At 51.2% G+C, this 20,462-nt stretch overlaps 5 protein-coding genes across 5 annotated transcripts; 3 read left to right on the forward strand and 2 right to left on the reverse strand.

Annotated features, from left to right (window-relative positions):
* Positions 1–546: 546 nt before the first annotated feature.
* On the reverse strand, positions 547–1,602 carry M431DRAFT_5252 (hypothetical protein; the record flags this gene model as incomplete). The annotated part of the gene is made up of 2 exons (XM_024920606.1): positions 547–1,075; positions 1,130–1,602. The coding sequence occupies 2 exons, from the start codon at positions 1,600–1,602 to the stop codon at positions 547–549; spliced, it is 1,002 nt and encodes a 333-aa protein (XP_024774276.1).
* Positions 1,603–4,620: 3,018 nt separating this feature from the next.
* On the forward strand, positions 4,621–6,472 carry M431DRAFT_494816 (hypothetical protein; the record flags this gene model as incomplete). Its single annotated transcript, XM_024917284.1, has 4 exons — positions 4,621–4,784; positions 4,852–4,877; positions 4,961–5,838; positions 5,897–6,472. The coding sequence occupies 4 exons, from the start codon at positions 4,621–4,623 to the stop codon at positions 6,470–6,472; spliced, it is 1,644 nt and encodes a 547-aa protein (XP_024774277.1).
* A 3,955-nt stretch (positions 6,473–10,427) lies between these two features.
* M431DRAFT_84515 (hypothetical protein) lies at positions 10,428–12,863 on the forward strand (the record flags this gene model as incomplete). The annotated part of the gene is made up of 7 exons (XM_024923437.1): positions 10,428–10,624; positions 10,698–10,993; positions 11,043–11,200; positions 11,253–11,365; positions 11,422–12,174; positions 12,234–12,436; positions 12,514–12,863. 7 exons carry the CDS (start codon positions 10,428–10,430, stop codon positions 12,861–12,863), a joined length of 2,070 nt encoding a protein of 689 aa, XP_024774278.1.
* Positions 12,864–14,020: 1,157 nt separating this feature from the next.
* On the forward strand, positions 14,021–16,300 carry M431DRAFT_424196 (hypothetical protein). Its single transcript, XM_024915054.1, has 4 exons — positions 14,021–14,779; positions 14,845–15,139; positions 15,233–15,465; positions 15,547–16,300. The coding sequence occupies exons 1-4, from the start codon at positions 14,517–14,519 to the stop codon at positions 16,088–16,090; spliced, it is 1,335 nt and encodes a 444-aa protein (XP_024774279.1). The 5' UTR covers positions 14,021–14,516; the 3' UTR covers positions 16,091–16,300.
* Positions 16,301–16,509: 209 nt separating this feature from the next.
* On the reverse strand, positions 16,510–17,169 carry M431DRAFT_85001 (hypothetical protein; the record flags this gene model as incomplete). The annotated part of the gene is made up of 1 exon (XM_024923503.1): positions 16,510–17,169. The coding sequence occupies one exon, from the start codon at positions 17,167–17,169 to the stop codon at positions 16,510–16,512; it is 660 nt and encodes a 219-aa protein (XP_024774280.1).
* Between the last annotated feature and the right edge of the window lie 3,293 nt (positions 17,170–20,462).

Here is a 20,462-nt window from a genome sequence, read left to right on the forward strand (position 1 = left end):
CCCCTTTAACCAGTCTTTCATATGCAGTTGAGCGTTAAAAACCTAGGATATCATGCATGCCGTATTTGCTCCCGTACCACCTGCCCATGATTACCCCGCGAAACGCCATGGGAAAAAGAAATAATAATTGTGTATCCCTCAGAGCCACCTCTTCCAAACATAGATAAGATAAAATGACAAGGGCTGAAAGTAAAAAATAAACACAAAGGGGAGATGAACCGAGAATCAGAAGCTCCTAATATGCGTTCACCATATTGGTGATAGTTGATCTTTTGATCACCCCAAGGCGCAAAATAAGGAGGGGGTGGAAGGAAGCGCTTATAAAGGGGGGAAATAGAGGGGAAACAAGTCTATGGATTGTATAATTTTGTCTTTGTGAGGGAGATGGTATGTGTATATAGAAATAAGAGGACGGTATTTTGGAGGTAAATAGAAGAGCGGGGAGTGTGTGTGCAAAGTAGCAATTTTCATAGTCGCTCAAGACGGCATACCGCAATCTGGCGTCTCATCCATGTCGGGGAAGCTAAGCTCAGCAGGCAGTGGTTCCTAGATCATCTGTGCTGTTGGGGCTCCAAGCCCATGAGGATTGAGGCTGTGACGTAAGGCGTCTTGCAGCTCTGCAATCTGTGCCATCATGGCCAGAGAGTGCTGTGATTGTTGATCCATCTCGGACTTGAGCTTTTCGTTTTCCTCTCGCACCCTCTTGATTTCATCCCGAAGATCGGACAGTTCGTCTATGCCCTGACTGCTCAGACGACGTTTGCGCTTAGACCCGGATTTCTCGCTCTCGTCGTCCTCTGGTGAGGCAACAATTTCGATTGGAGATGCAGAGGTGTCCATGTTGGTATGTACTCGTCGAAGATGCTCGTTAAGATTCTCCTGCCGAGAAAAGCCCTTGCCAGTATGTCGCTTGCAGTTGGGGTGTGGGCAGTTGACGGTGTTCTTGGGACCACCGTGCTTCCCATGAACTTCTCGCTCATGTCGGAGAAGGCCGCCGGAATATGTAAAGCCTGGTAGGTTTTCGCAACCTTCGGCCGGGCAGCGGTAAGGACGTTCGTGCTTGTCCATATGTTTGCTGTGAAAGTGTTGGTTTGATGCACAAGATCGAGGGACTAGGGAGATGACTTACTTCCATTCGCACTTGCGAGAGAATGCTCGAATATCCTCCTTGCAGTCATCTAGTGGGCAGTGAAACTTGCCATCTGACTTCTTGTGGACCTCACGTTCGGGCTTGGGAATTTGTTTTAGCCGCGATGACGGAGAAGATATGTCACTTCGTGGAGGCTCCTTGTTTTCCGGTATGGGATCTGGTAGCGGCGGCGCATGTAGCGCAACTTGAAGAGGTGATGAGAATTCTGGTGCACCTAGGTCGAGCTGGGACGCTTCCGGAACAACGGCATCGTCGTCTGCTAGAATATCTCTTTCGTCTCCAATGACACCTCTGTCGTCCGGTAGCAGAGAGGCTTCTGCGGTATAATGGCTGAGGTGCTCGGCAACATCGGAGTCGGTATAACGCTGCTCGGCAACGTGGTCGTGCTCGTCGCCTATGGGGGGATATGCGCCCTCATGGATAAAGGACCGAGGCTCGTATGCGACGCTCATGGTGGCCTGCAAGTCTGAGATGTACCCCAGGCGCAGTTTTGGGTGCTGGCGGCACAAGCCTTTAAGCTGTGCGATGCGCCGGAGCGATGATGAGGTCGAGGGTGGCGCTGCAGTCGAGATGGAAGCAGTCACTGCCCTCGGAGTGCGGCCTCTGGAGCAAAGAGCGGCGGCTGGCCGTTGGCTTGTGATTCCCACGGCCTGTGACGAATTGCTGGGCCGGCTATCGATGCTTGGATTAGTTCGAGGTCGCGCAGAGCGGGATGATGGCCTGAAAATTCTGGTATGAATGTTTTCGACAAGGTTCTCGTCAGCTCCGCTTCCTGACCAGATCATTAGTGGATTAGTCAGGTGAAAATCACGTGATGTGGCGAGGTGCTGGCGTGGCTGATTTGGTGGCTGTGCCGCGTTTGTGCGTGTACCAGGTTGTGCGCGGACTCCGGGAGGGAACTTGTTCTCGTATGAGTTCGCATGTGCTGCGTAATAATGCTCCGAGTCCTTGTCCTTGTGGGAAAAGCTGCTATTCCTTCAATGTCTTGTGAAATCCAAACGCGCTCTTCCGGGCCCTTAATATGTCCGAGAAGTTCTAGGCAGAACCTCCTCTCTGAGGCGTGACTCGACCCGGATCAAAGAGTGCCAACCCACCACCACTAGACGCATGCCTATCGAATCGATCTCCGTGACTCATTACCGTAGGTGTATTATCTCGTAAAGGTTCATGACACACTCCACCTTGGCACGTGGGGCAAACTACAACGCAAAGCTGCGCCTCCGGTTGTGGTATAAGACAAAGACGTAACGGCGTAAGAGCTGTGATGTGCGGTTTGCCAGGCGGCAGCCGAGGCGCTGCTCACTCGAGCATAGCACGTCTGTGAACCTTGTAGCTTGCTGGGAGCTAGGCACAGCTCCCCGACCGGTGAGAGACCAATCTGATGGGAGGGCTGAATGCTTGCCTAGAGTAGCTTAAGGTAACCAGGTAACCAGGTAACCATTCATCTCGCATCGCCTTGCGCATCTCATAGGACCTCAAGGGTGAAACGTAGCCGGCGTCTTTCTTTGGCTAGCCTGTCGACGCGCTAGGCTGAGAGATGGAAGAAGCTGTCGCCAACGAATATTCAGCTTCACGGTGGCTGTCGCCCTAAGCCATAAGACGAAGCTGGTGGGTGGCTGTCAAAAGAGCTGTTGGAGCCGAGGATCACCAAGGCTTATGCAGGACTTTGTGGGTGCCTCTGACGTCCCATGTGCCCCTGGCATGGCCATGTTTACCCGTGATGGAAGGGGTGGCATCCTACTAAGCGGCGGGCGATACCTATTTCTGCACTTTTGATAGCGGTCGTGCTTGACTCAATCCATGTCGTACCGAACAGCCTTGAGAGGAAGTGTACGTGATGAGAAATCCAATGAGGGCTGCTGAGAGAGCAATGTGGTGATGTGCTCAGTCCTTTGAATGAGACGACACCCCCGCCTCCCATCTCATGATCACTTGATGCACGAGAAGGAGGTTGTCGGCGATCCGTAAATAGCTCTGTGTCCGCGTAAGGATGGCGGATTTCCGCGTTGGCTGCCAACAGGTTGAGAGATTCGCACCAGAAGACGTCTTGCGCATGACCTAGGGGGCTTGAGGGAGGACTTGTGTCATGGAGGTCGCCTCATGGACGAGGAGGAGCATCCTAGGCCAATTAATCCAGATGGCGACGTCGAAAGTCCAGCAGGGGACCCAGGCAAACATGGTTGTGCGATGAGCTGGAGAAACATTTGGCCTGAACCTTGGCCTTAGGCGGGACGATTTAGAGCATTTTATGTGGAAGAGCAGAGCAGAGCCGCAAGAGTGGGAGGGAATAATGAGGCTGTTGAAGCGGGGACTTGAACATCAGGCATTGACGCAGGCGAACCAAAGCACGAGGCTGGCAGGGCAGATGTTGGAGATTGGCGTCAACGCCTGGCATCCTCAGGCAGACAATATGCAGGTTGCATGCGGTGGTGGGAGCTGCGACAGTGATGCAATGCGGTTTACGTGCAAGATTGTCGACAAGCATCGAGTGCCAGGATGAACACTGGGATGTTAAAAAGAATGAGAAACTGAGCCACGACCAAAGTGTTTCCAACCGAATTGTTGAAGCAAAATCCAACGACGGCTGTTGTTGTGGTTACTACGGTCAAGCAAGCACGGCTCGGTACATGCAGATCAGCGTTGCATGCACGGAGCCACGGGTATCTCACCGAACACATTTAGGCACCAGTGGCATATTACAGGTTGATTCCTTGCAGAGCCAATGAACCAGGACACCCGAATATCTACATGTAGGCACCTTATGTAATGCATGAAGCAGAGCATTAAGAGAGTGATGTTAATCGGCCCTTCGAATACTCCATCTGCTCACCGAAAATTACAGACTTCCAATGCTTCTCACATACTAATAAATGGAGAGAGCTGTTAGTGCGAGGACCCGCCTTGACAATCTCAAATCCACAGCGAGATCCGACTGCCGAAGCAAAGGAAGCTCCCGTTGGAGCTATGGCAAAAGTACCTCGAGGTAGCAGTAGCTCATGCGCAGTATCTCGGCAATCTGCAGTTTGTTAGCATTGTAGATCTACTGAATACGGGATATTCAGATTTAAAGACTGGGATGGATAACAAGAATCCTCGTTAACAGGCAATTGTTGAGAAAAGTTCAGTTCCAATGCTTTCCATATTACATGATAGTTTCTGTCTTATCGCAATCCGGTCTCGGCCCTTGCATCTGTTGAGCTTAGCCCTCGGCTACCGAGGCGTTAAAAGTTGGTGGTTAATCGCGGCAGACTGAATCACACAATCAACCTTAAAAAAGATTCTCCCCCACTTTCTCGCTGCTCTTTCCCTCCATTTTCTCTCTCATCAAGACGCTTGATACTATCAGAATCTGGGCTTGTGCTCTGAATTTCACATAATCTCATAGTAGAGTGTTTTTATCCCTACGTCCTTTACAGTCGTGCCGGTCGGAATTGCCCTCATCATACGCTTGAAGTGCGCGCTCTCTCAAGATGGCGTCGCAATCAGCATCGCCTCCTGGCGATTCCAAGCAAGCAACGATGAGCGAAAGCACTGTTCGCTCTCCTTCTGTATCATCTCGCAGTCCTGAAGGCGAGGAAGAGGGCGGTATCCGACCGGCCGACTACGACACAGAAACGGTGGAGAGAGTCTACAAGTATGTACTCGGCATAGTTGGCCATAAAGATGTGGACATGATTTAGCTAACTCTCCATTTCTACTAGGAAAATTGATCTCAGAATTATTCCACGTCAGTACTAGATTTTACTCTTCAGATTCTTCTTTTCTAGCAGCATGGCCGCCTAAAAAGAGCTCCAACTAACTAAACCTTAGCTTTCTGGATCCTGTACTTTCTTTGCTCGGCAATTCGCTCCAACATTGGTATTGCTCAGACGATGAATCGTGACAAGGGCCATGACTTGGAAACTGTTCTTGGGCTCACCCCAAAAGACGTCTCTACTGCCCTCGCTCTCTTCTATGTGTCCTACGTCATCTTTGACTTTCCATCAAACCTCATCATGAGCAAGCTCAGCCCTCGAGTATGGATGGCTAGAATCGTCTTTGCCACCGGAGTTGTTGGTTCTTGCTTTGCAGCTGTCCAATCTCCTTGGAGCCTCAAATTTCTACGCTTCCTCTTGGGCTTGGTCATTGCTGGTATGTGGCCGGGCATGGCTTTTTACCTCACACTGTTCTATCCGCCGTCTCGAACAGCCAAGCGAATTGGCATGTACTTTACTGCCTCTCAAGTGTCCGCTGCTGTCGTTGGCCTTGTATCAGCTGGATTCCAGTTGATGGACGGTGACAGAGGCTTGGTTGGCTTTAGGTGGATGTTTCTCGTATATGGACTTGTTGCTGTTGTCCTGAGCTTTGCGCTACTGTGGTGGCTTCCTGACCGACCCCTAGCACCAGGACAAGAGAGAAAGCGCACTGGTCTTTTTAAGTGGCTTCCAGCTACCCCTGAAGTTCTCACCGGCGAAGATGCTAAAGTCCACTACTCTGAGTTGAAGCGTGTCTACCATGCTCGTCCGTGGGGCCTGAGAGATCTTGGTCTTGTGTTGCTTGATTGGAGGCTGTGGCCTTTGTGTCTGATGTACTTTGGAGTTGTCGGAGTCGGAATAGGCACTCAGCTCTACGGTTCAGTCATCATTGCTGCAATCCAGCCAGAGGCGAGTGACATAGTGGTCAGCTTGCTTTTTGCTCCTATCTGGATTGTGAGTCTTCCCTTCCTTTGGTCTCGTAAAGTCAAGATTCTAACTGGGCATACTACAGATGGACCTCATTGCCATTCTCCTGGTGACACCTGTTTCCGATCGCTTTCATCGCTTGAGGCCATTCTTCTTTTCTGCAGCCGTCTGCATCCAGATTGCGGGCTTACTGACGACCACTTTTGCTCTCGAAAATGGCTGGGCCCGGTACGGTGGTCTTTTGATGGTGGGCTTTGGTCTTGGACCGACTGTCCCCATTTGCATGACGTGGGCCTCGGAAATCTTTCAGCGCCGACATGGTGAAGTTGGTGTGGCAGCTGCCACAGCTCTGGTATCCGGTCTTGGAAACTTGGGTAGTGTCACTACCACATACGCCCTGTACTCTGGCTGGCCAGAGGATTCTAAGCCGGGGCCTCACCAGTTCCGTAAGAGCAACCTTACAATGATCGGAATTCTCTGCCTCAGCATTCTTAGCTCCGTGGTCATGTTGGTATTGCTCAAGGTCGTCGGCAATCCTCCGAGCTCCAAGCTCCACGACAACGACTCAGCCAGCGACTTTGAGGATGGCGCAGCAAGACGGGAGGCCACGCAACGTGGATTCGGGAAATTCTCTCGACGTTCCCAACACCAAGAGATCTAAATTCTCGCCTGTGAGGCGTCTCAATTGAGGCAGCATCACCAGCCACGACTTGGCCTTCAACAACAGCTTGGCAATGACGTCTTCACAGCCCACTCTTTCATTCACAAAAGGGCAATTCAACCTGTCATTCTATTATGCTTATTTCAAGGGCGGTGCATACTTTGCCGCCATCTTGGATAATCCTCTCATTACTTTTATCCTTCTGCGGCCGCCATAGCGGTCCTTTCTTGTGGTCGAACTCACTCCACATCTGCGGTCGCCACTCATGGTCCGTTGCCTCCGGTAACACTCCAAGATTGGCTCCCTCAATGTGGCAGTGCTGTACCATCATTTCCGAAAAGAATTGTGTAGTGGACTTGGAAAAAGCCTGGCTGTGACAATGCTGTCGCGCTATCACTCCAGGTTCATTTCCAAGCGCCCTCGCAATACACTCCGGCCTTTAACCTGTTCATGTGGTAACTCTCTACCTCATGGATTTTGGATGACTTTTTGTTGGTTTTCTGGTTATATTTTTATGATACCCCATCAGCGTTTATACCCGCTGTCTAACGAGTGGAACATGTGAGTAACGAAAATTCTCGACAGCGAAAGTGCTATTACGCCATCGCTGGGACGGCGTGTTTGGACCGAGACTCAAGATCTGGCGACAATGCTGGTGCGCTATCGTCGGAGGGTCTCGTGGGCGTTTTTATTTGTGTGTGTGTTTTATATATATATAAAGGCTCTAGATGCGCTGTTTCATTGAATAATGAAATATCATAGACGGTAGCTTTAATAACAGCTATTAGAGGCAGTGGTCGTGTGCATCTGGTATGCTTTATCGCTGTTCCAGACTTGTGATTCTAGAACATCATGGTGAAAACATCATCTCCGTGTCTCAGTTGAACATGCATCCCTTCATGTTCTAGGGCGTCGGTTCACCGTTTTATTTTCAAGGGGGAAGAGAGAAGGGAGGCAGCAAGCATGAATTCACTATCGTTAATTAGAATGGTGTACAAGTACGCGATTACCATGCCACCATCTGAAAAGTACGAGATGTAAGGAGTCGAATTCGGGCCAAGTTCACAACAAAAGCCCTTGCAGATGAAACATATGTAGGGGAACCACGGCTCCATGTCTCTGCGTGTAAGACGTTGAGCCTCTAAAAATATATGCCTTCGTATCTCGATCATTCATTGTACCGAGAAACCGTGTCCATCGAGAGTCGGCTAGTCAGGATAGTGCCTATTCAGCATCCCGTATCGCAAGAAATACCGAATACTAGAAGAATGTGGCTATGGTCACGGATATTTAGAGAACTGGATATCTACCTACCTACCTAGTACCTGTAGTAGTACTGCCTACCAAGTACTTACCCGTAGGTAACTGCATTCCCTTCTACGCTGAACTCGGTCAGTTAAATCTGTGAGAAGAGTAGATGCAAGGGCCACCACATGTTTGATATCAAGTTAATGCACTGGGCCCCAAATGTTACCCGAGGGCCATGCGGCTGCACTTCTCCAGCTCGTACAACTCCAGCTTGTACGAGGTAGGGCAGAGCCACCATCGCGGTGTAATCGGGTCACACGCATGCCAAAGAAGTCAGTTGAGCTTCCTTTGTGCGAGGTATTGACTTCTCGTTTCGTATTTATGCTGTAGCATTCGTGAGCATTCATCGTGCTACTTGCGGGTACTAAATGGTTGGTTGAAAGCTGGCGAGTACGAGGTAGCTGTAAGTATCCATGTTTGACAAACATGCTGCAGGCTGCCAGAAGATACGACAAGTAATTGACTCTCTAGAACCGTTTTGTCTAATACTTTTTATAGTAGCGGGCATGTCTTTGATTGTAAAAGACTCAGCCAACAAGTTCAGCTAATCTATACCAACCACATCGAATATCCGACTCACGGGTAAGACGTTTGGAGCTCTAGTGCGTATGTCTACTAATAACAATCCGAAAGTCCCCGTGATTCAACTGTTCCTATCCGTGGCGATGTTGCATTAAATAGCACGAGACGTCTCTTGAACAACAGATAGTTAATCTAAATAGGCTGCATGCTCCAAATCTGCGTTGGACAAACAATCTACAGTACAGTAATCGCAGTGGGGAAGTCTGGGCTCTGGGGCCTGAGATCCCATGATGCGGAGCAGAGCGGGGAGCGCTAAAACCCTTTGTTAGGGAGGACGTCTAAGACACATGAAGCTCACCTTGCTCAAAGGGCGGAGATAAGAAAGTGTCTGGGAAAAGGGCACAGCGGCCGATGCAGGGACTTCTTTGTACTCGTAGAAGAAGAAATTTGAATTACCTGAGACAGTGACACAAAGTTGCCATCTGTCTTGGCTGCGGAGGAGTGATTCTTCCGTTGCCCGTACCTGCCTCGATGTGTCTTGGGTGACTTTACTTCATCTCACGGCTGCTGAGCCTCTAAAGGTACTCAGACTTGACACAGTATCTTTACTCCTAAATAAAATAAGCACGAACTCATAAAGGCACCACACACGAGTCGTCAAACTGACGCCACGTCTCCAGGGGAGAAAAAAAGAATCGGGTGCGAATCTGTAAGTTGCCATCGCAATGGGCTTCTGTGTCCCCTGGGGAAGCCGCCTGATCTGACCCCTACCAGTGCTTTTGCCCGCAGTAGCGCCTAAGACACACGCCCTGGCTCTCGTTACCTCGATGCGATGCGATGTGATCGGTAGCTACGGAGCAAAGGTGCGGGAAACTGGGGTTGGCTCCGCTAAAGCCCCAGCGTGAGACAGATCTAATTGAGGGGCGCTTTAGCATGTGTGGTCTCTCTCTATGAACGTGTCTAGGTGACTCGAGGCGACTTATTCCGAGATATCTCTTCTAACCGCATCAAAGGCCGGATATATGAAGCAAGTATAGGCTACCTGCCTCCTACTATGCAGCATGCCGAGCCACCTCTCTGGTGCTGCCATCACTGTTTACAGTATATGAATGTGGAATCTACCGACACTGAACTGACATGCCACCTCTGCTGTCTAGGGCACAGCTAGCTGAGGGGCTAGTCACCGGATTTATCCACTTCGAAGACGACGGAACGTTGGGTAGCGAGCTCTCCTCACTAGCAGCCCGCCTACATCTTGGCAGTTCTGCGAGAGCTTTGGATGCGGATGGGATCCACGTCTCATGACCCCAGGTTCCGAGCCGAAAACTGCCGTCTAGACGCTGATGTCGTTGTATGACATGACATCAACTCTATCCCCGCCCTTCCTATTATGCTGCTTGCATGAACATCTTCACTTATTTCACTCAGGTCAGCGCGGCGTGTAATCCGGAGCGAAAAATCTATACGCGCATGTAAGTTGAGCCAAGCCAGAGCATCCATCACGCGCATTCTCCAGTTGCTACACCTCATTTCCCAAGTCGAGCCAAGACCTAGTTTCTCCCTGCCTTACTCAATGCAGGGTTAATTACACAGTTCCAGCTAGTCAGTCGCTTGTATTTGTTGTGATAATTGACCATATATCGCGATTAGAAGCGGAGTCCAGGCGCATCTCCATATTTGATTGGTGTTTTTGCCAAGGCTACACAGCGCAGCAAGCCTCGCATCTGCGAGGTTACAGTCGGCCGCTTCCCACCACTCTCACGAGGTATAGCCAGCGGTCATTTCAAGAGACCGTGTGGTGGTATGTCACATATTTTAGAGTTAATTGCAACCTTATACTTGGAAAGACGTTCCTAGAACACCTCTAGACCTCAGTGCCGTGGTCATTCACTTGGAGTCGCGTTTTGGCTGAGCTCAAACCATCCATACCGTCATAGGATCAACAAAGGCCCACCCGATCTGTCTCTCCTCCCTTCTTACGGCGCAAGCGTCTCTCCCGGTTTCATTATAAAACGCAGATAGAATTCCCGTTTTATTGTTTTCTATTTTATATACCCTCCTGTCTATGGTTTCTTACCCTCTTTTGAACTCCGGTCGACGTTATACCTGCGGCTTGCATTGGACCATGAAGCTCTTACGAGTCGCTGCGGCGGCCTTGGTGGCTCTTATTGGGCACGCAGCAGCCGTTTCAACCTTTGAGCCGGCAAGGCCTCCTGCAGCTCCTTTGGCTGTCCGAGCGCCTTATCTCAATGTCTGGCTCAATGGTCAAACCAATGGGCAGTCAAGTGGTTACCTCGCCGGTCAATGGCCTCGATATTGGACGTATGTATACCCGTTTCAAACTGACCTTTGTCAAATCGAAAGAACTTTATGGGATACTAAGCCGCTATAATAGACAAGGAATTCAGGCATGGCAAGGTTTTATCAGAGTAGACGGAAAGACCTACAACTGGATGGGCGGGGCTCCTGGAGCAGACAATGTCGACCAGCAGTCGCTCAAATACACGTCAACTAGGACAATATTTACCATGAATGTGGGAGGCCAAGTCCAGATGATTGCCGAATTCTTCTCTCCGGTATTCCCAGATGACTTGAGGAGACAATCCATTCCGTTTTCATACCTGAGAATCTCGACCGCGTCTCTGGACGGGCGTTCGCATTCTGTCCAAATCTACGCTGATGTATCAGGGGGTAAGTCACTATAACTTGAAACACAAGGATATGGCTAATTGGTCGACAGAATGGGCATCCGGCGATAGCTCACAAACTATCCAGTGGGAGCACCAGGCGGGAAGTGGGATACGTTCTCATAAATTTTATCGCCAAAATCAAGAGGCGTTCAAAGAAGCCAATGACCAGGCCTCGTGGGGCAATTGGTATTGGTCCACCGGCGACATTGTAAGCCTAACGCGACATGTCTCATGAATGAAACGCTGACTTCAATTTTCAGAGAGGCGTAACCTATCAGATTGGTCAAGACACAGTTGTCCGCGGCCAGTTCCTGTCCAATGGCACGCTTACCGGCCATATCGACACCGATTATCGCGCAGTGAATGATCGATGGTGAGTTAAATTGCGCTGACAAGATGGCCGTAAGATTACTTACATCAATTTTATAGGCCCGTCTTTGCCTTTGCACGCGATCTAGGTGCAGTTGGAAAAAGTGGCTCTGCATCTACTCTCTTTACCATCGGTATTGCCCAAGATGATGCCATCTTATTCCAGGGACAAGGCAACTCTCCTGAACAGGTTCCCTCACTCTGGACCAACTATTTTGATGAAGAAGACCTTGCGCCATTCTTCTACAAGGACTATACCTACGCCAGCCAGTATGCTACCAGCTTGGACAACAAGATTGCACGGGATTCTATCGCGGCTGGCGGCCAAGATTACCTTACGATTACAAGTCTCGCGGTCCGGCAAGCCTTTGGCGCCCTCCAATATACGGGCACTCCGGACAATGTCAGAGTCTTTCTAAAGGAAATCAGCTCCAACAGTGACATCCAGACAGTGGACGTCATCTTCCCTACCTGGCCCATCATGTTGTACCTCGATCCCAATCTCATCAAATATACTCTCGCGCCCCTCCTCGAGAATCAAGAAAGTGGCCACTACCCAAACAAATATGCGATCCACGACCTGGGCAGGTTTCCACAGGCTTTGGGATATCCTCAGGGAAATGACGAAGCAATGCCCTTGGAAGAATGTGGCAACATGATTATCATGATGCTGTCCTACGCTCAGAAAACGGGAGACGTCAACTATCTCAGACAACACTGGGTTCTAATGGCGCAATGGGCAGAGTATCTCATTGAAGATGCCAAGATCCCAGCAAACCAGCTGTCAACTGATGATTTCGCCGGCCATCTTGCGTGAGTGTTTCCTCCATTGTTATCGCCGATTGGCTGCGTGCTTACATCAAACATAACAGGAACCAAACCAACCTTGCCATCAAAGGCATAATTGCCTTGGAAGCCATGTCTCGCATTGCTACCCTGACCGGTCATGATTTCTTGTCCTCAAACTACTCGAGAATTGCCAAGGATTATTTAGGCTTCTGGTCTCGCCATGGCGTCAACCGTGCATCTGTTCCTAATCACAGCGTGCTCCAGTATGATTCGGCTTCCACGTACGGTGAGTTTTTACAGTTCCCCAATTGAACCCTTGAACTGGCTGCGAACCATTGCTGACGAACCATTGCAATGTACAAGGCCTGCTGTACAACCTGTACCCCGACAAGGCTCTTGGGCTCAAGTTCATTCCCCAGTCCGTCTACGACATGCAGAGCGACTTTTACCAGACAAAGGCCAACAAATACGGCGTCATTCTCGACACACGCGGCACGCTAACCAAGACTGACTGGGAGATGTTTGCAGCAGCAGTGGCTGGGCCCAAGACAAAGGCCATGTTCATCTCCTTGATTGCCAAGTGGATCAACGAGACGCCGACGTGGCGGGCTTTTACCGATCTGTATGACACGAACACGGGAGGATATCCCGGAAACCAGTTTACCGCTCGGCCGGTTGTGGGCGGTGTATTTGCTGTGTTGGCGTTGCAATGAGGGTTAGCGAGGTGAGGTCATGGGCACAGCAGATTTTTTTTTCTCTATCCTTTTTCCAATTTTTTCTCCCATACCCGTCCCTATCCGTTCAGTTTGTTTTTTTACCCCTTGATTTTTCAGGCAGGGTGCCACTGGTCTGCAGTAGCGCGCAGTTTGAAGGTAGTGGGCACTTTGTACCAGCTGATTATCCACATTTTGATCTGGCACGAACATACATACTGTAGAGTAGGAATGCGTCTGTACCCCAGTACCTATTAGCTGATGATGATGGCCATATTAATGAGAGAGAGCATTGAAACGAGGCATTGTCATCCTGCATTGCATAGTTACCGGCATCATGCCATTGAGGGGTAACAAAACAACCGCAGCCTGTTCGCTGCAGAGATTGAGACCACGTGAAGCAACTAGACGCTGTCAAGACACCAGGGAAGCGACGTGGACAAGTGAAGCAAGGGCAATTAAACGAGAGAAAGTGGCATTTCGCCATATTGTCGGTGAGGCAGGGGCAGTTGCGAGTGGTTGGAGAAGTTGATGAGCGTGTGCCTGGTGATCGATCGCGCCCAATGGGGAGGCGATTGCATCTGCATGCCAGCGAGGGGCTGCATGAGTGCATGAGACATGTCCATGTGTCTGCAGAGGGACAGGGACAGGGACGGGGCACGGAGGATTACGAGGTACTGGATGCAGAAGGATTCTAGGCGTCTGGAAGAAGAGAGTGAAAGGGGGGCGTGATGTGATCCATGCTTATTGGGGGCATAAGTTGAGCACCGTCTTACTGTTGATGATACTTGCTCGTGCTAATGCCTAATAATATCCGTGTATTACATCAGGCACAAGTTGTGCTGGGCATTCGATACGAGAATCAAGTACAGATACATGCCCATATATAACGAGGTACCAATCCAATTCTCGTCGTCATCTTAGTAGTAACAATGAATAAAGAAAACTCGGCCCTGATCACGTTATGATGCAACGGTGATGATGAATCGCTGCTAAAACACAACAACAAGCAGCCGGGCTGGCGATGGAGAATGCGGGGAGTGGGTTCCGAGCAGCGCAGTGCCCCAACGCCCCTCTGAGGCGGCATTAGTAGGGCAGCTAGGGAGAGAGCCAGGGCGGGCTAACAGGGCCTTTTAGCGGCTGAGCTTGTCGCTTGTGCCCCCCAATCCCCTAAACCTCACCCGACCTCACCTTTGCACACCTCCCGGATGGCGGAACCACAAGAACCGGCCGACCGCCCTTTACCGTTCCAGTTCCAATCCCTCCCAGCCAGGTACAAGTACTCGGGCGCCTCTGTGCCTTTCTTCTCTTACATGCCCACCTGACACTCTGTCGGACTCGCAATCCCAGCAATCGCCTCTTCTTCTTTTCGATGGGCTCCCTTACGATGGCTTCGTCGACAATTGCTGTCGTCTTATGTTAATCTCCTCATAATTGCGCCTCTGTTTTTTGTTTTTCTTCTTCTTTCTTCGTTGTGTCCGTGCGTTACTCCTGTTGCTCTTCTTTGAATACACACCCCCCTGTCTCGCCAATCCCGCCCATTTTCCCTTTAGTTTCTTCTGTTGGAGAGTCATTCAAAGAGGGTTTCTCTCGGCTTCCCGAGCTCGGAGACCGCCGGATTGTCGCGATTTGTGCTGTTGTTGCTCCTACAGCATGGCTCGCTTTGTCGATCTGGACGAGGAGGACAGCCAGGCGCAGCCAATGGCCGCCTGGCACGACGCCGGCAGGCCTCTCGCGTTGGGTGACAACGGGGCCGCCGTCATGGTGGTTGGCGATGGGATTCCTCCCGCACGCCGCTTTCCCAGCAGGAAGAGCACCATGACGGAGAAGCTGCAGCAAGAAAACGCTTCTGCGTCTGGCGAGGGAAAGGAGTTGATGGCTCATAGTGCCATGGGAGAGGCATTCCAGTGCTATCCGTATGCATTCATCCCTTCTTACACGATCTGCAGAGAGAAAGACTAACGACTTTGTTGCAATTCAGCATCGTCTTTGGCATTGTGTCCCACATTGACCTCAACACTCTCGACGCATTGGCCCGCTCGTGCCGTGTTATTCACGATGGCTTGATCCAATACCGAGCGAGTCTCATGGGCGCGACGCTGCGCTGCTCCAAGGAGGCTGTGCCGGTCGACCCAGAGCAGACGCTTCGATACCGCGCGAGAGCGAGTGACTGGAATTATGGCATGGAGGACAGTCGCAGTTACAATGGGAAAGCGGGCAGCTGCGCCCGTGACCTGGTGACTGAGTGCAGAAGATGCGCCGACATTATTTGCAGGGTGAGTTGCCGTCCCTTGTCAATCTTTGTTGTCGATGACGCATACGACAAAGATTTTCTTCCATCTAAAGCAGCTGCTAACATTGAACGTTAGAATTGTGCTATTAAGCCTCCTCTTTCGACGGCTCTGCGCGAGCGACACCGTCGTCTGTGTGTCACTTGCGCCAAAGCTCCCATTGCGGCGCTTGCATCGCCAGCGCTGGATATATCTTTGCCTCTCACCTCTGAGGCTGTACAACGTGCAGTCTGTCAGTGCGACACTGAGGGCGTCTGGCTGTGTCAGCCTTGCGGCCATAGCATCCGCAATGCAGACCACGACTATAAAGGGTATGTTTTTCCCCAACTGTATCTTTTTTGGCTTTGTCCAAGGTGGCTGCAATTTGAATCTAACGCGACTTGTCATAATAGTATCTGGCGCTGGCGCACCAAGTACGGAGGCTTCACAGGCATTGGAGACGGCGATCGCGGCGTAATCTGCGGCCGCGAAGAAGCCTGCCTCGCCGCTCGTGAAAAAGAGCAGGAAATCGACTGCGATGCCGAGGATGCCCGGGGTAGCACCCTAGCTCCGTGGTCGACCGGGTCCTCCTCCGGCACCCCGAGCCCGGGCCCACAACACACCGGCACCCCCCCTGGCGGCGGTGCCGGGTTCCCGTTTCCCGCCAACGGCACCGTCGAATCCATCATTGAGGAGATGCGCCATCAGCGGACGCCCTCGCCGCAGCTGGGGCCGGGCTACGAGAGACACGAAATCGAGGGCATTGGCGGCATCGTCAAGCGCAAGCTCGTCCGCATGGTGCGGGTGGGGGCTTGCGTGCCCGAATGGGAAGACGAAAAGAACAGCAGCAATAAGATTCTGGCCCGCGAGGTGAATGGCGCTGCACGAAGCTGGTGCGGCTGGTGTTGGCGAGTCATTCCTGGAGATAAAGACAAGAGGCAATGTGCAAAAAGCTAAATGCACGAGGGTACAATAAAGTACAGCAAAGGATCAAAGGTACTAGACGGTTGGATATGGTTCATTCTTTTATGGTGATAATGATCGTCTTTTACTTTTTTTGCCTTAACATCAATTGTATAAAGGCGTTTTATCTGGGATGATTTATATAGCAATTGCTTTTCGGTTGAGCACTTTGCCCAACACTAATGGCGGCGTCACAATAAAGAAAGGATCTCTCACTCACTCAACTGAATATCTCCGCATCATGAATGTGTATCTTGGTCATGAAGTCTTATCTCAAGTTTTGTATATCGTACACCACGCTGAGTCCAATGCCTAATTCCTCTTTATACGCATGCTTGTCTCAGCACGGCATCTTTTCAGCATCCCAAGTTGTGTATTTCCATTGGTTAAATTTTATACAGTCATCCACTCATCTATAACTCGCCCCGGTACAGCATCTCAGCTCTCCTCTTCCTATCCTCCCTCGCCGCCGTCTTCTTCGGCCCCCACCTTTCCATCTTCCTCTCCAACTTGCCCTTCAACCACTGCAAGTGCTCCGGCGGCGCCGGCGCAGCCATCTGCACAAAAACAGTCGAGCACTCAAACTTGCGAGCGAGCTTCTGCACGCTCCACGTCAGGGGGTCCTCGTTGCGCAGGCGGCGCATCTCCTCGATGTGCTCCTTTGTCAGGTTGTATTTGGGCTGGCGGCGCTTATAACGCATTTCAGGCGGCAGCTCGCCGTTTGTCTGTGAGTTGTACGCTGTGGGATCGACGTTGGCGGTGCTGCGCAGGCGCGTGATGGCGAGGCGGCGCGGGTCGTTGCGCGGGAGGAAGATGAATGGCGTGTGCGAAGGCGAGGCCTCTGACGCGGGAGGGTTGTAGATGATGGAGTCGGCGGCGGGGAATTCGGTGGTGCGGGAGGGTAGGAAGGAGTCGTGGGGGGAAATCTTGAGGGCTCGCTTGGTGCGGGCGGTGGTTTTGTGGCCGCGGGAGGAGGTGAGCGGGAGTGATACGACAGCTGCTCTGGGGGCGGAGAGGCAGCGGAGGGGAGTGAGCAGCTGGGAAGCTGGTCGGAGGAGAGATCGGAGATCCATGGTGTTGTGGTTTTTGAAGGGTGGGATGATGAGGGGACCACCAATGGCGCTTCGAATTGACTGGCGAAGCACGAGACTTTTAGAATTTTGAAATTGAAGACAATCTCTGGTGGGAGAGATTGACCAGACGGCGGCAGGGATTGGTGACTGCGTGGCTGCCCCGTGGTATCAAATGTCGACCGATTGCTTGTCGTGCTCTGCGGTTTTGGCATCTAAGTGAAGGTTTTTGCAAACGGACGATGTATGGTTACGTAAGCTTTGCTTAGCTAATGCACTCGAATTGAGTTGCGTGTCACGTGGGGCTCTGATACTAACTCATCTTGATGATGAACAGTTATGAAAAGATTTGATTGAGAGTTTGGCTTAGATCTACAGCATGCTAGACAATAACTTGATAATTAATGTTGTAATGTAGGCATTTTTATATTCAAAAATGGCCGTTGTAATGGATATTGTTGAGATCATACCCGACAAATTTAGAAACGTGAGCTTCATTGATCTGCAGTTGGCTTACTAAGACCACCTCGAAGATCACCGACGGGCTTTAATCGACTCTAAACATAGGTATCATCTGAACAATCTCGACGAATCTAGACTACAGGCATGTGCTATCGTTTCGAAGCGTTCTGACGGATGAGGATGTCAGGCACATGTGCAACAACCCAGCAAAAGAGCTCCCTTGTTTGGAAACGGCCGGGATATCGATAGTCTATGGCGCTCCAGTCAGCACGCTCCACGATGCTCATTCTTACTCACCACGGACCAGCCAAAACTAGCTGTCGGGGACCTTGCATAGTGCCATGTGACGTCGGCAGCCTCAGCGGATGCTAGTGGCATCATCTCAGCAAGGTACTTTTTTCTTTTTTCCCCTTCTCTTCTTCTGTCCTGCCACCGTTTGGAGGCCTTCGGCCGCAGCTGGTCGAGATGACTGCTCAGAGGCGGCTTTGTATGGATCCCGTCTCCCGACGTCCAACGGAAGCGAAAAGAAATCACTCAGAGTCAAATCAATCTTGACCACTCTAGCGTCGTTCAACAGAGGATGTGCAGCGCGCGAATGGCAGGGAAGCAATTGAATCACGATAGGAGCTAAATTGTCTCTGGATACGTGATCACCATCGGCGACCTTGAAAACCCGTAGTCGCTGGTACTCGTACACGTACGACCCAAGCAGGCGACGCATGATGCGCAAATGCTGGCCAGGGTTTCGTAGCAGCAGCACCCTTGTCTCGCCTTGCTCACTTACAAACTCCCTTGAGATGATGCTAGCTATCGACCCGATCACCGTTGCGGCGTAGTTTCTTTTAGTGTGCAACCAATTACGCGGGAACTTTGCTTTGGTGCTAAGCTGGTGGCTTCGGGCTGGCACGTTGGTTCAGTTGAGGGGCAGACATCACGAGGACCGAAAAAAAAGAGGGAAAAGAAAAACAAGCTCAGAATGTAATGCGCATAATGGATTGCAATGCGTATCCGGCCGGCTGGAGCAGATGGAGTCCGACGTCTATTTTTTGCTTTTCGAATCTGTTCTTTTTCGAGTGGATGTGTGTGCCGTCATGATGGATGTCTGTAGATGACATGCTCGGATTGTCGTCGTTGGAGAGACCATGTGAGTCGCAAGGATCGATACTCTCTTTTCGAGAAGCACCTTAAACATTGGCTAGCCCCAAGAGAGGTGCAATGCAATCAATTAGACGAGGTATTCAATACCAGGCAGAAGAATACTTAAAAAGCGTATCCCTCATTCACACGGGACGCAAAAGAGGGGGCCGATGAGGCTGAATCATGAGCTTGGTGTAAGTCGTAGTAGACAAAAAGTCTCAATACCACCGTGCATCTCGTCAAGACGCCAGTTCCTTGGAGATTGAGGTAGCACCAGAACGGGCGATATGGGAACCCCCAAAAGATGGGGGTTGAAGAAAAACGAGATGATGAAATGAAAGACAAGTCCAAAGAATCAAGAGTGAATCACATGGTAACACTCGTGGGAGCCTAGCGAGCCAAAGTGAGGCCGAAAATGGCACAGATGTGCGAAGGTGGTCTGCATTCAGCAACCGGTCCATTTCCCTGCTGCCACGTCTGAGCCCGACTTAATATAATCTGGATAAGTGAGTGAGTGCGCGGATCAATGCGCGAAAAAAAAAAAAAAGCCAATGGCCCTGTGATTGCAAGAATCGGCGGGTGCGGGAGCCCTCGCATCAACCGAACTGGTGTCATTGTGCATTGCCGGCCGCATCATATTGATCCAATGTTTCTTGTGGTGGTACTCCGTGGCACTTTGGGGCTTTTCAGGTACCGGCCCAGCGCAGGTACACGAGAGGTACAAGCGGGACAGCAAGCTGGGCGACTTGGAGCAAGCAGCTTGAGCCAGTTGGACGCACCAAAAAGGGCTCCTGTGCCGCAGAGGGTGCGGTACCGGGTACTCACCGCAACCTTGGCAGCTTGGTGGGCGCGGCGCCGGGGATGGGTCGATCGCTGAGGTACTCGGTACCGGGGGTGCTATGTACGTCACAGCTGGCGACGGCCCAGGCCGGCATGTCTTGAAAGGTCGCTTCCGCTTCCCTGGGTGTCTGGAATTCTCCCCTCATCACAAGTCGTCACAATCCTTCGCCCATCGGCTGCGACTCTTGGGGTTTCGCCGTCATCTCATCTGTGCCCTTGGGGGAGCTATTTTACTTTATTTGATGCTATTTGCTCGCAGGGGAAAAGCTCGCATTTGAGAGAGCTTATTCTATCGAAAAAGTGAATCGCCCTTTTGCTTCCTCCAGATAAACTCTATACTGTACACGTATTGTAGCAGCAGCTGTTATCCACCAGACAGAGAGACCCAGACCCCATCTCTCTCTCTCTCTCTCTCTCTCTTTCATCTTCGCGGTGATCCACCAACCCGCCCGCCGACTTCTTGTTCCCAATCCCAATCTAGCGGGATCGCTGCAGTTCTAAGCCCAGGCCAAGCCTCTGCTTTTTGCGTCACGCTGCCTGTGCGAGTCTGGCCCCCAAACAAGACCAAGAGAGGCAGCAGAACAAAACAGGCACCGCCAAACAAAGGCCTGGCTGGTGGTTTGGCGCCTGTCACACCAAAAGCTGTCCTGTTACGCACTCAGCGGGTCCGTTCGTGTCATCTGAGGAACGACCGCGGCCCCCCAGCAGGTACGACGTGCGAAGCAGCATTTGCTTCACCAATATTGGTCGCCACCCCCGTCTGTTCTTCTTCCCCTTCGCAGGGCAGCGGCGAATGGCGGCCCTTGAATCGCCCAACCGTCGTGCGTGCCGATAAAACACTCGTCAATCCTCTCTTT

The sequence above is a fragment of the Trichoderma harzianum genome (genome assembly GCF_003025095.1).
Source record: "Trichoderma harzianum CBS 226.95 unplaced genomic scaffold M431scaffold_6, whole genome shotgun sequence".
In the NCBI taxonomy this organism is placed as follows: domain Eukaryota; kingdom Fungi; phylum Ascomycota; class Sordariomycetes; order Hypocreales; family Hypocreaceae; genus Trichoderma; species Trichoderma harzianum.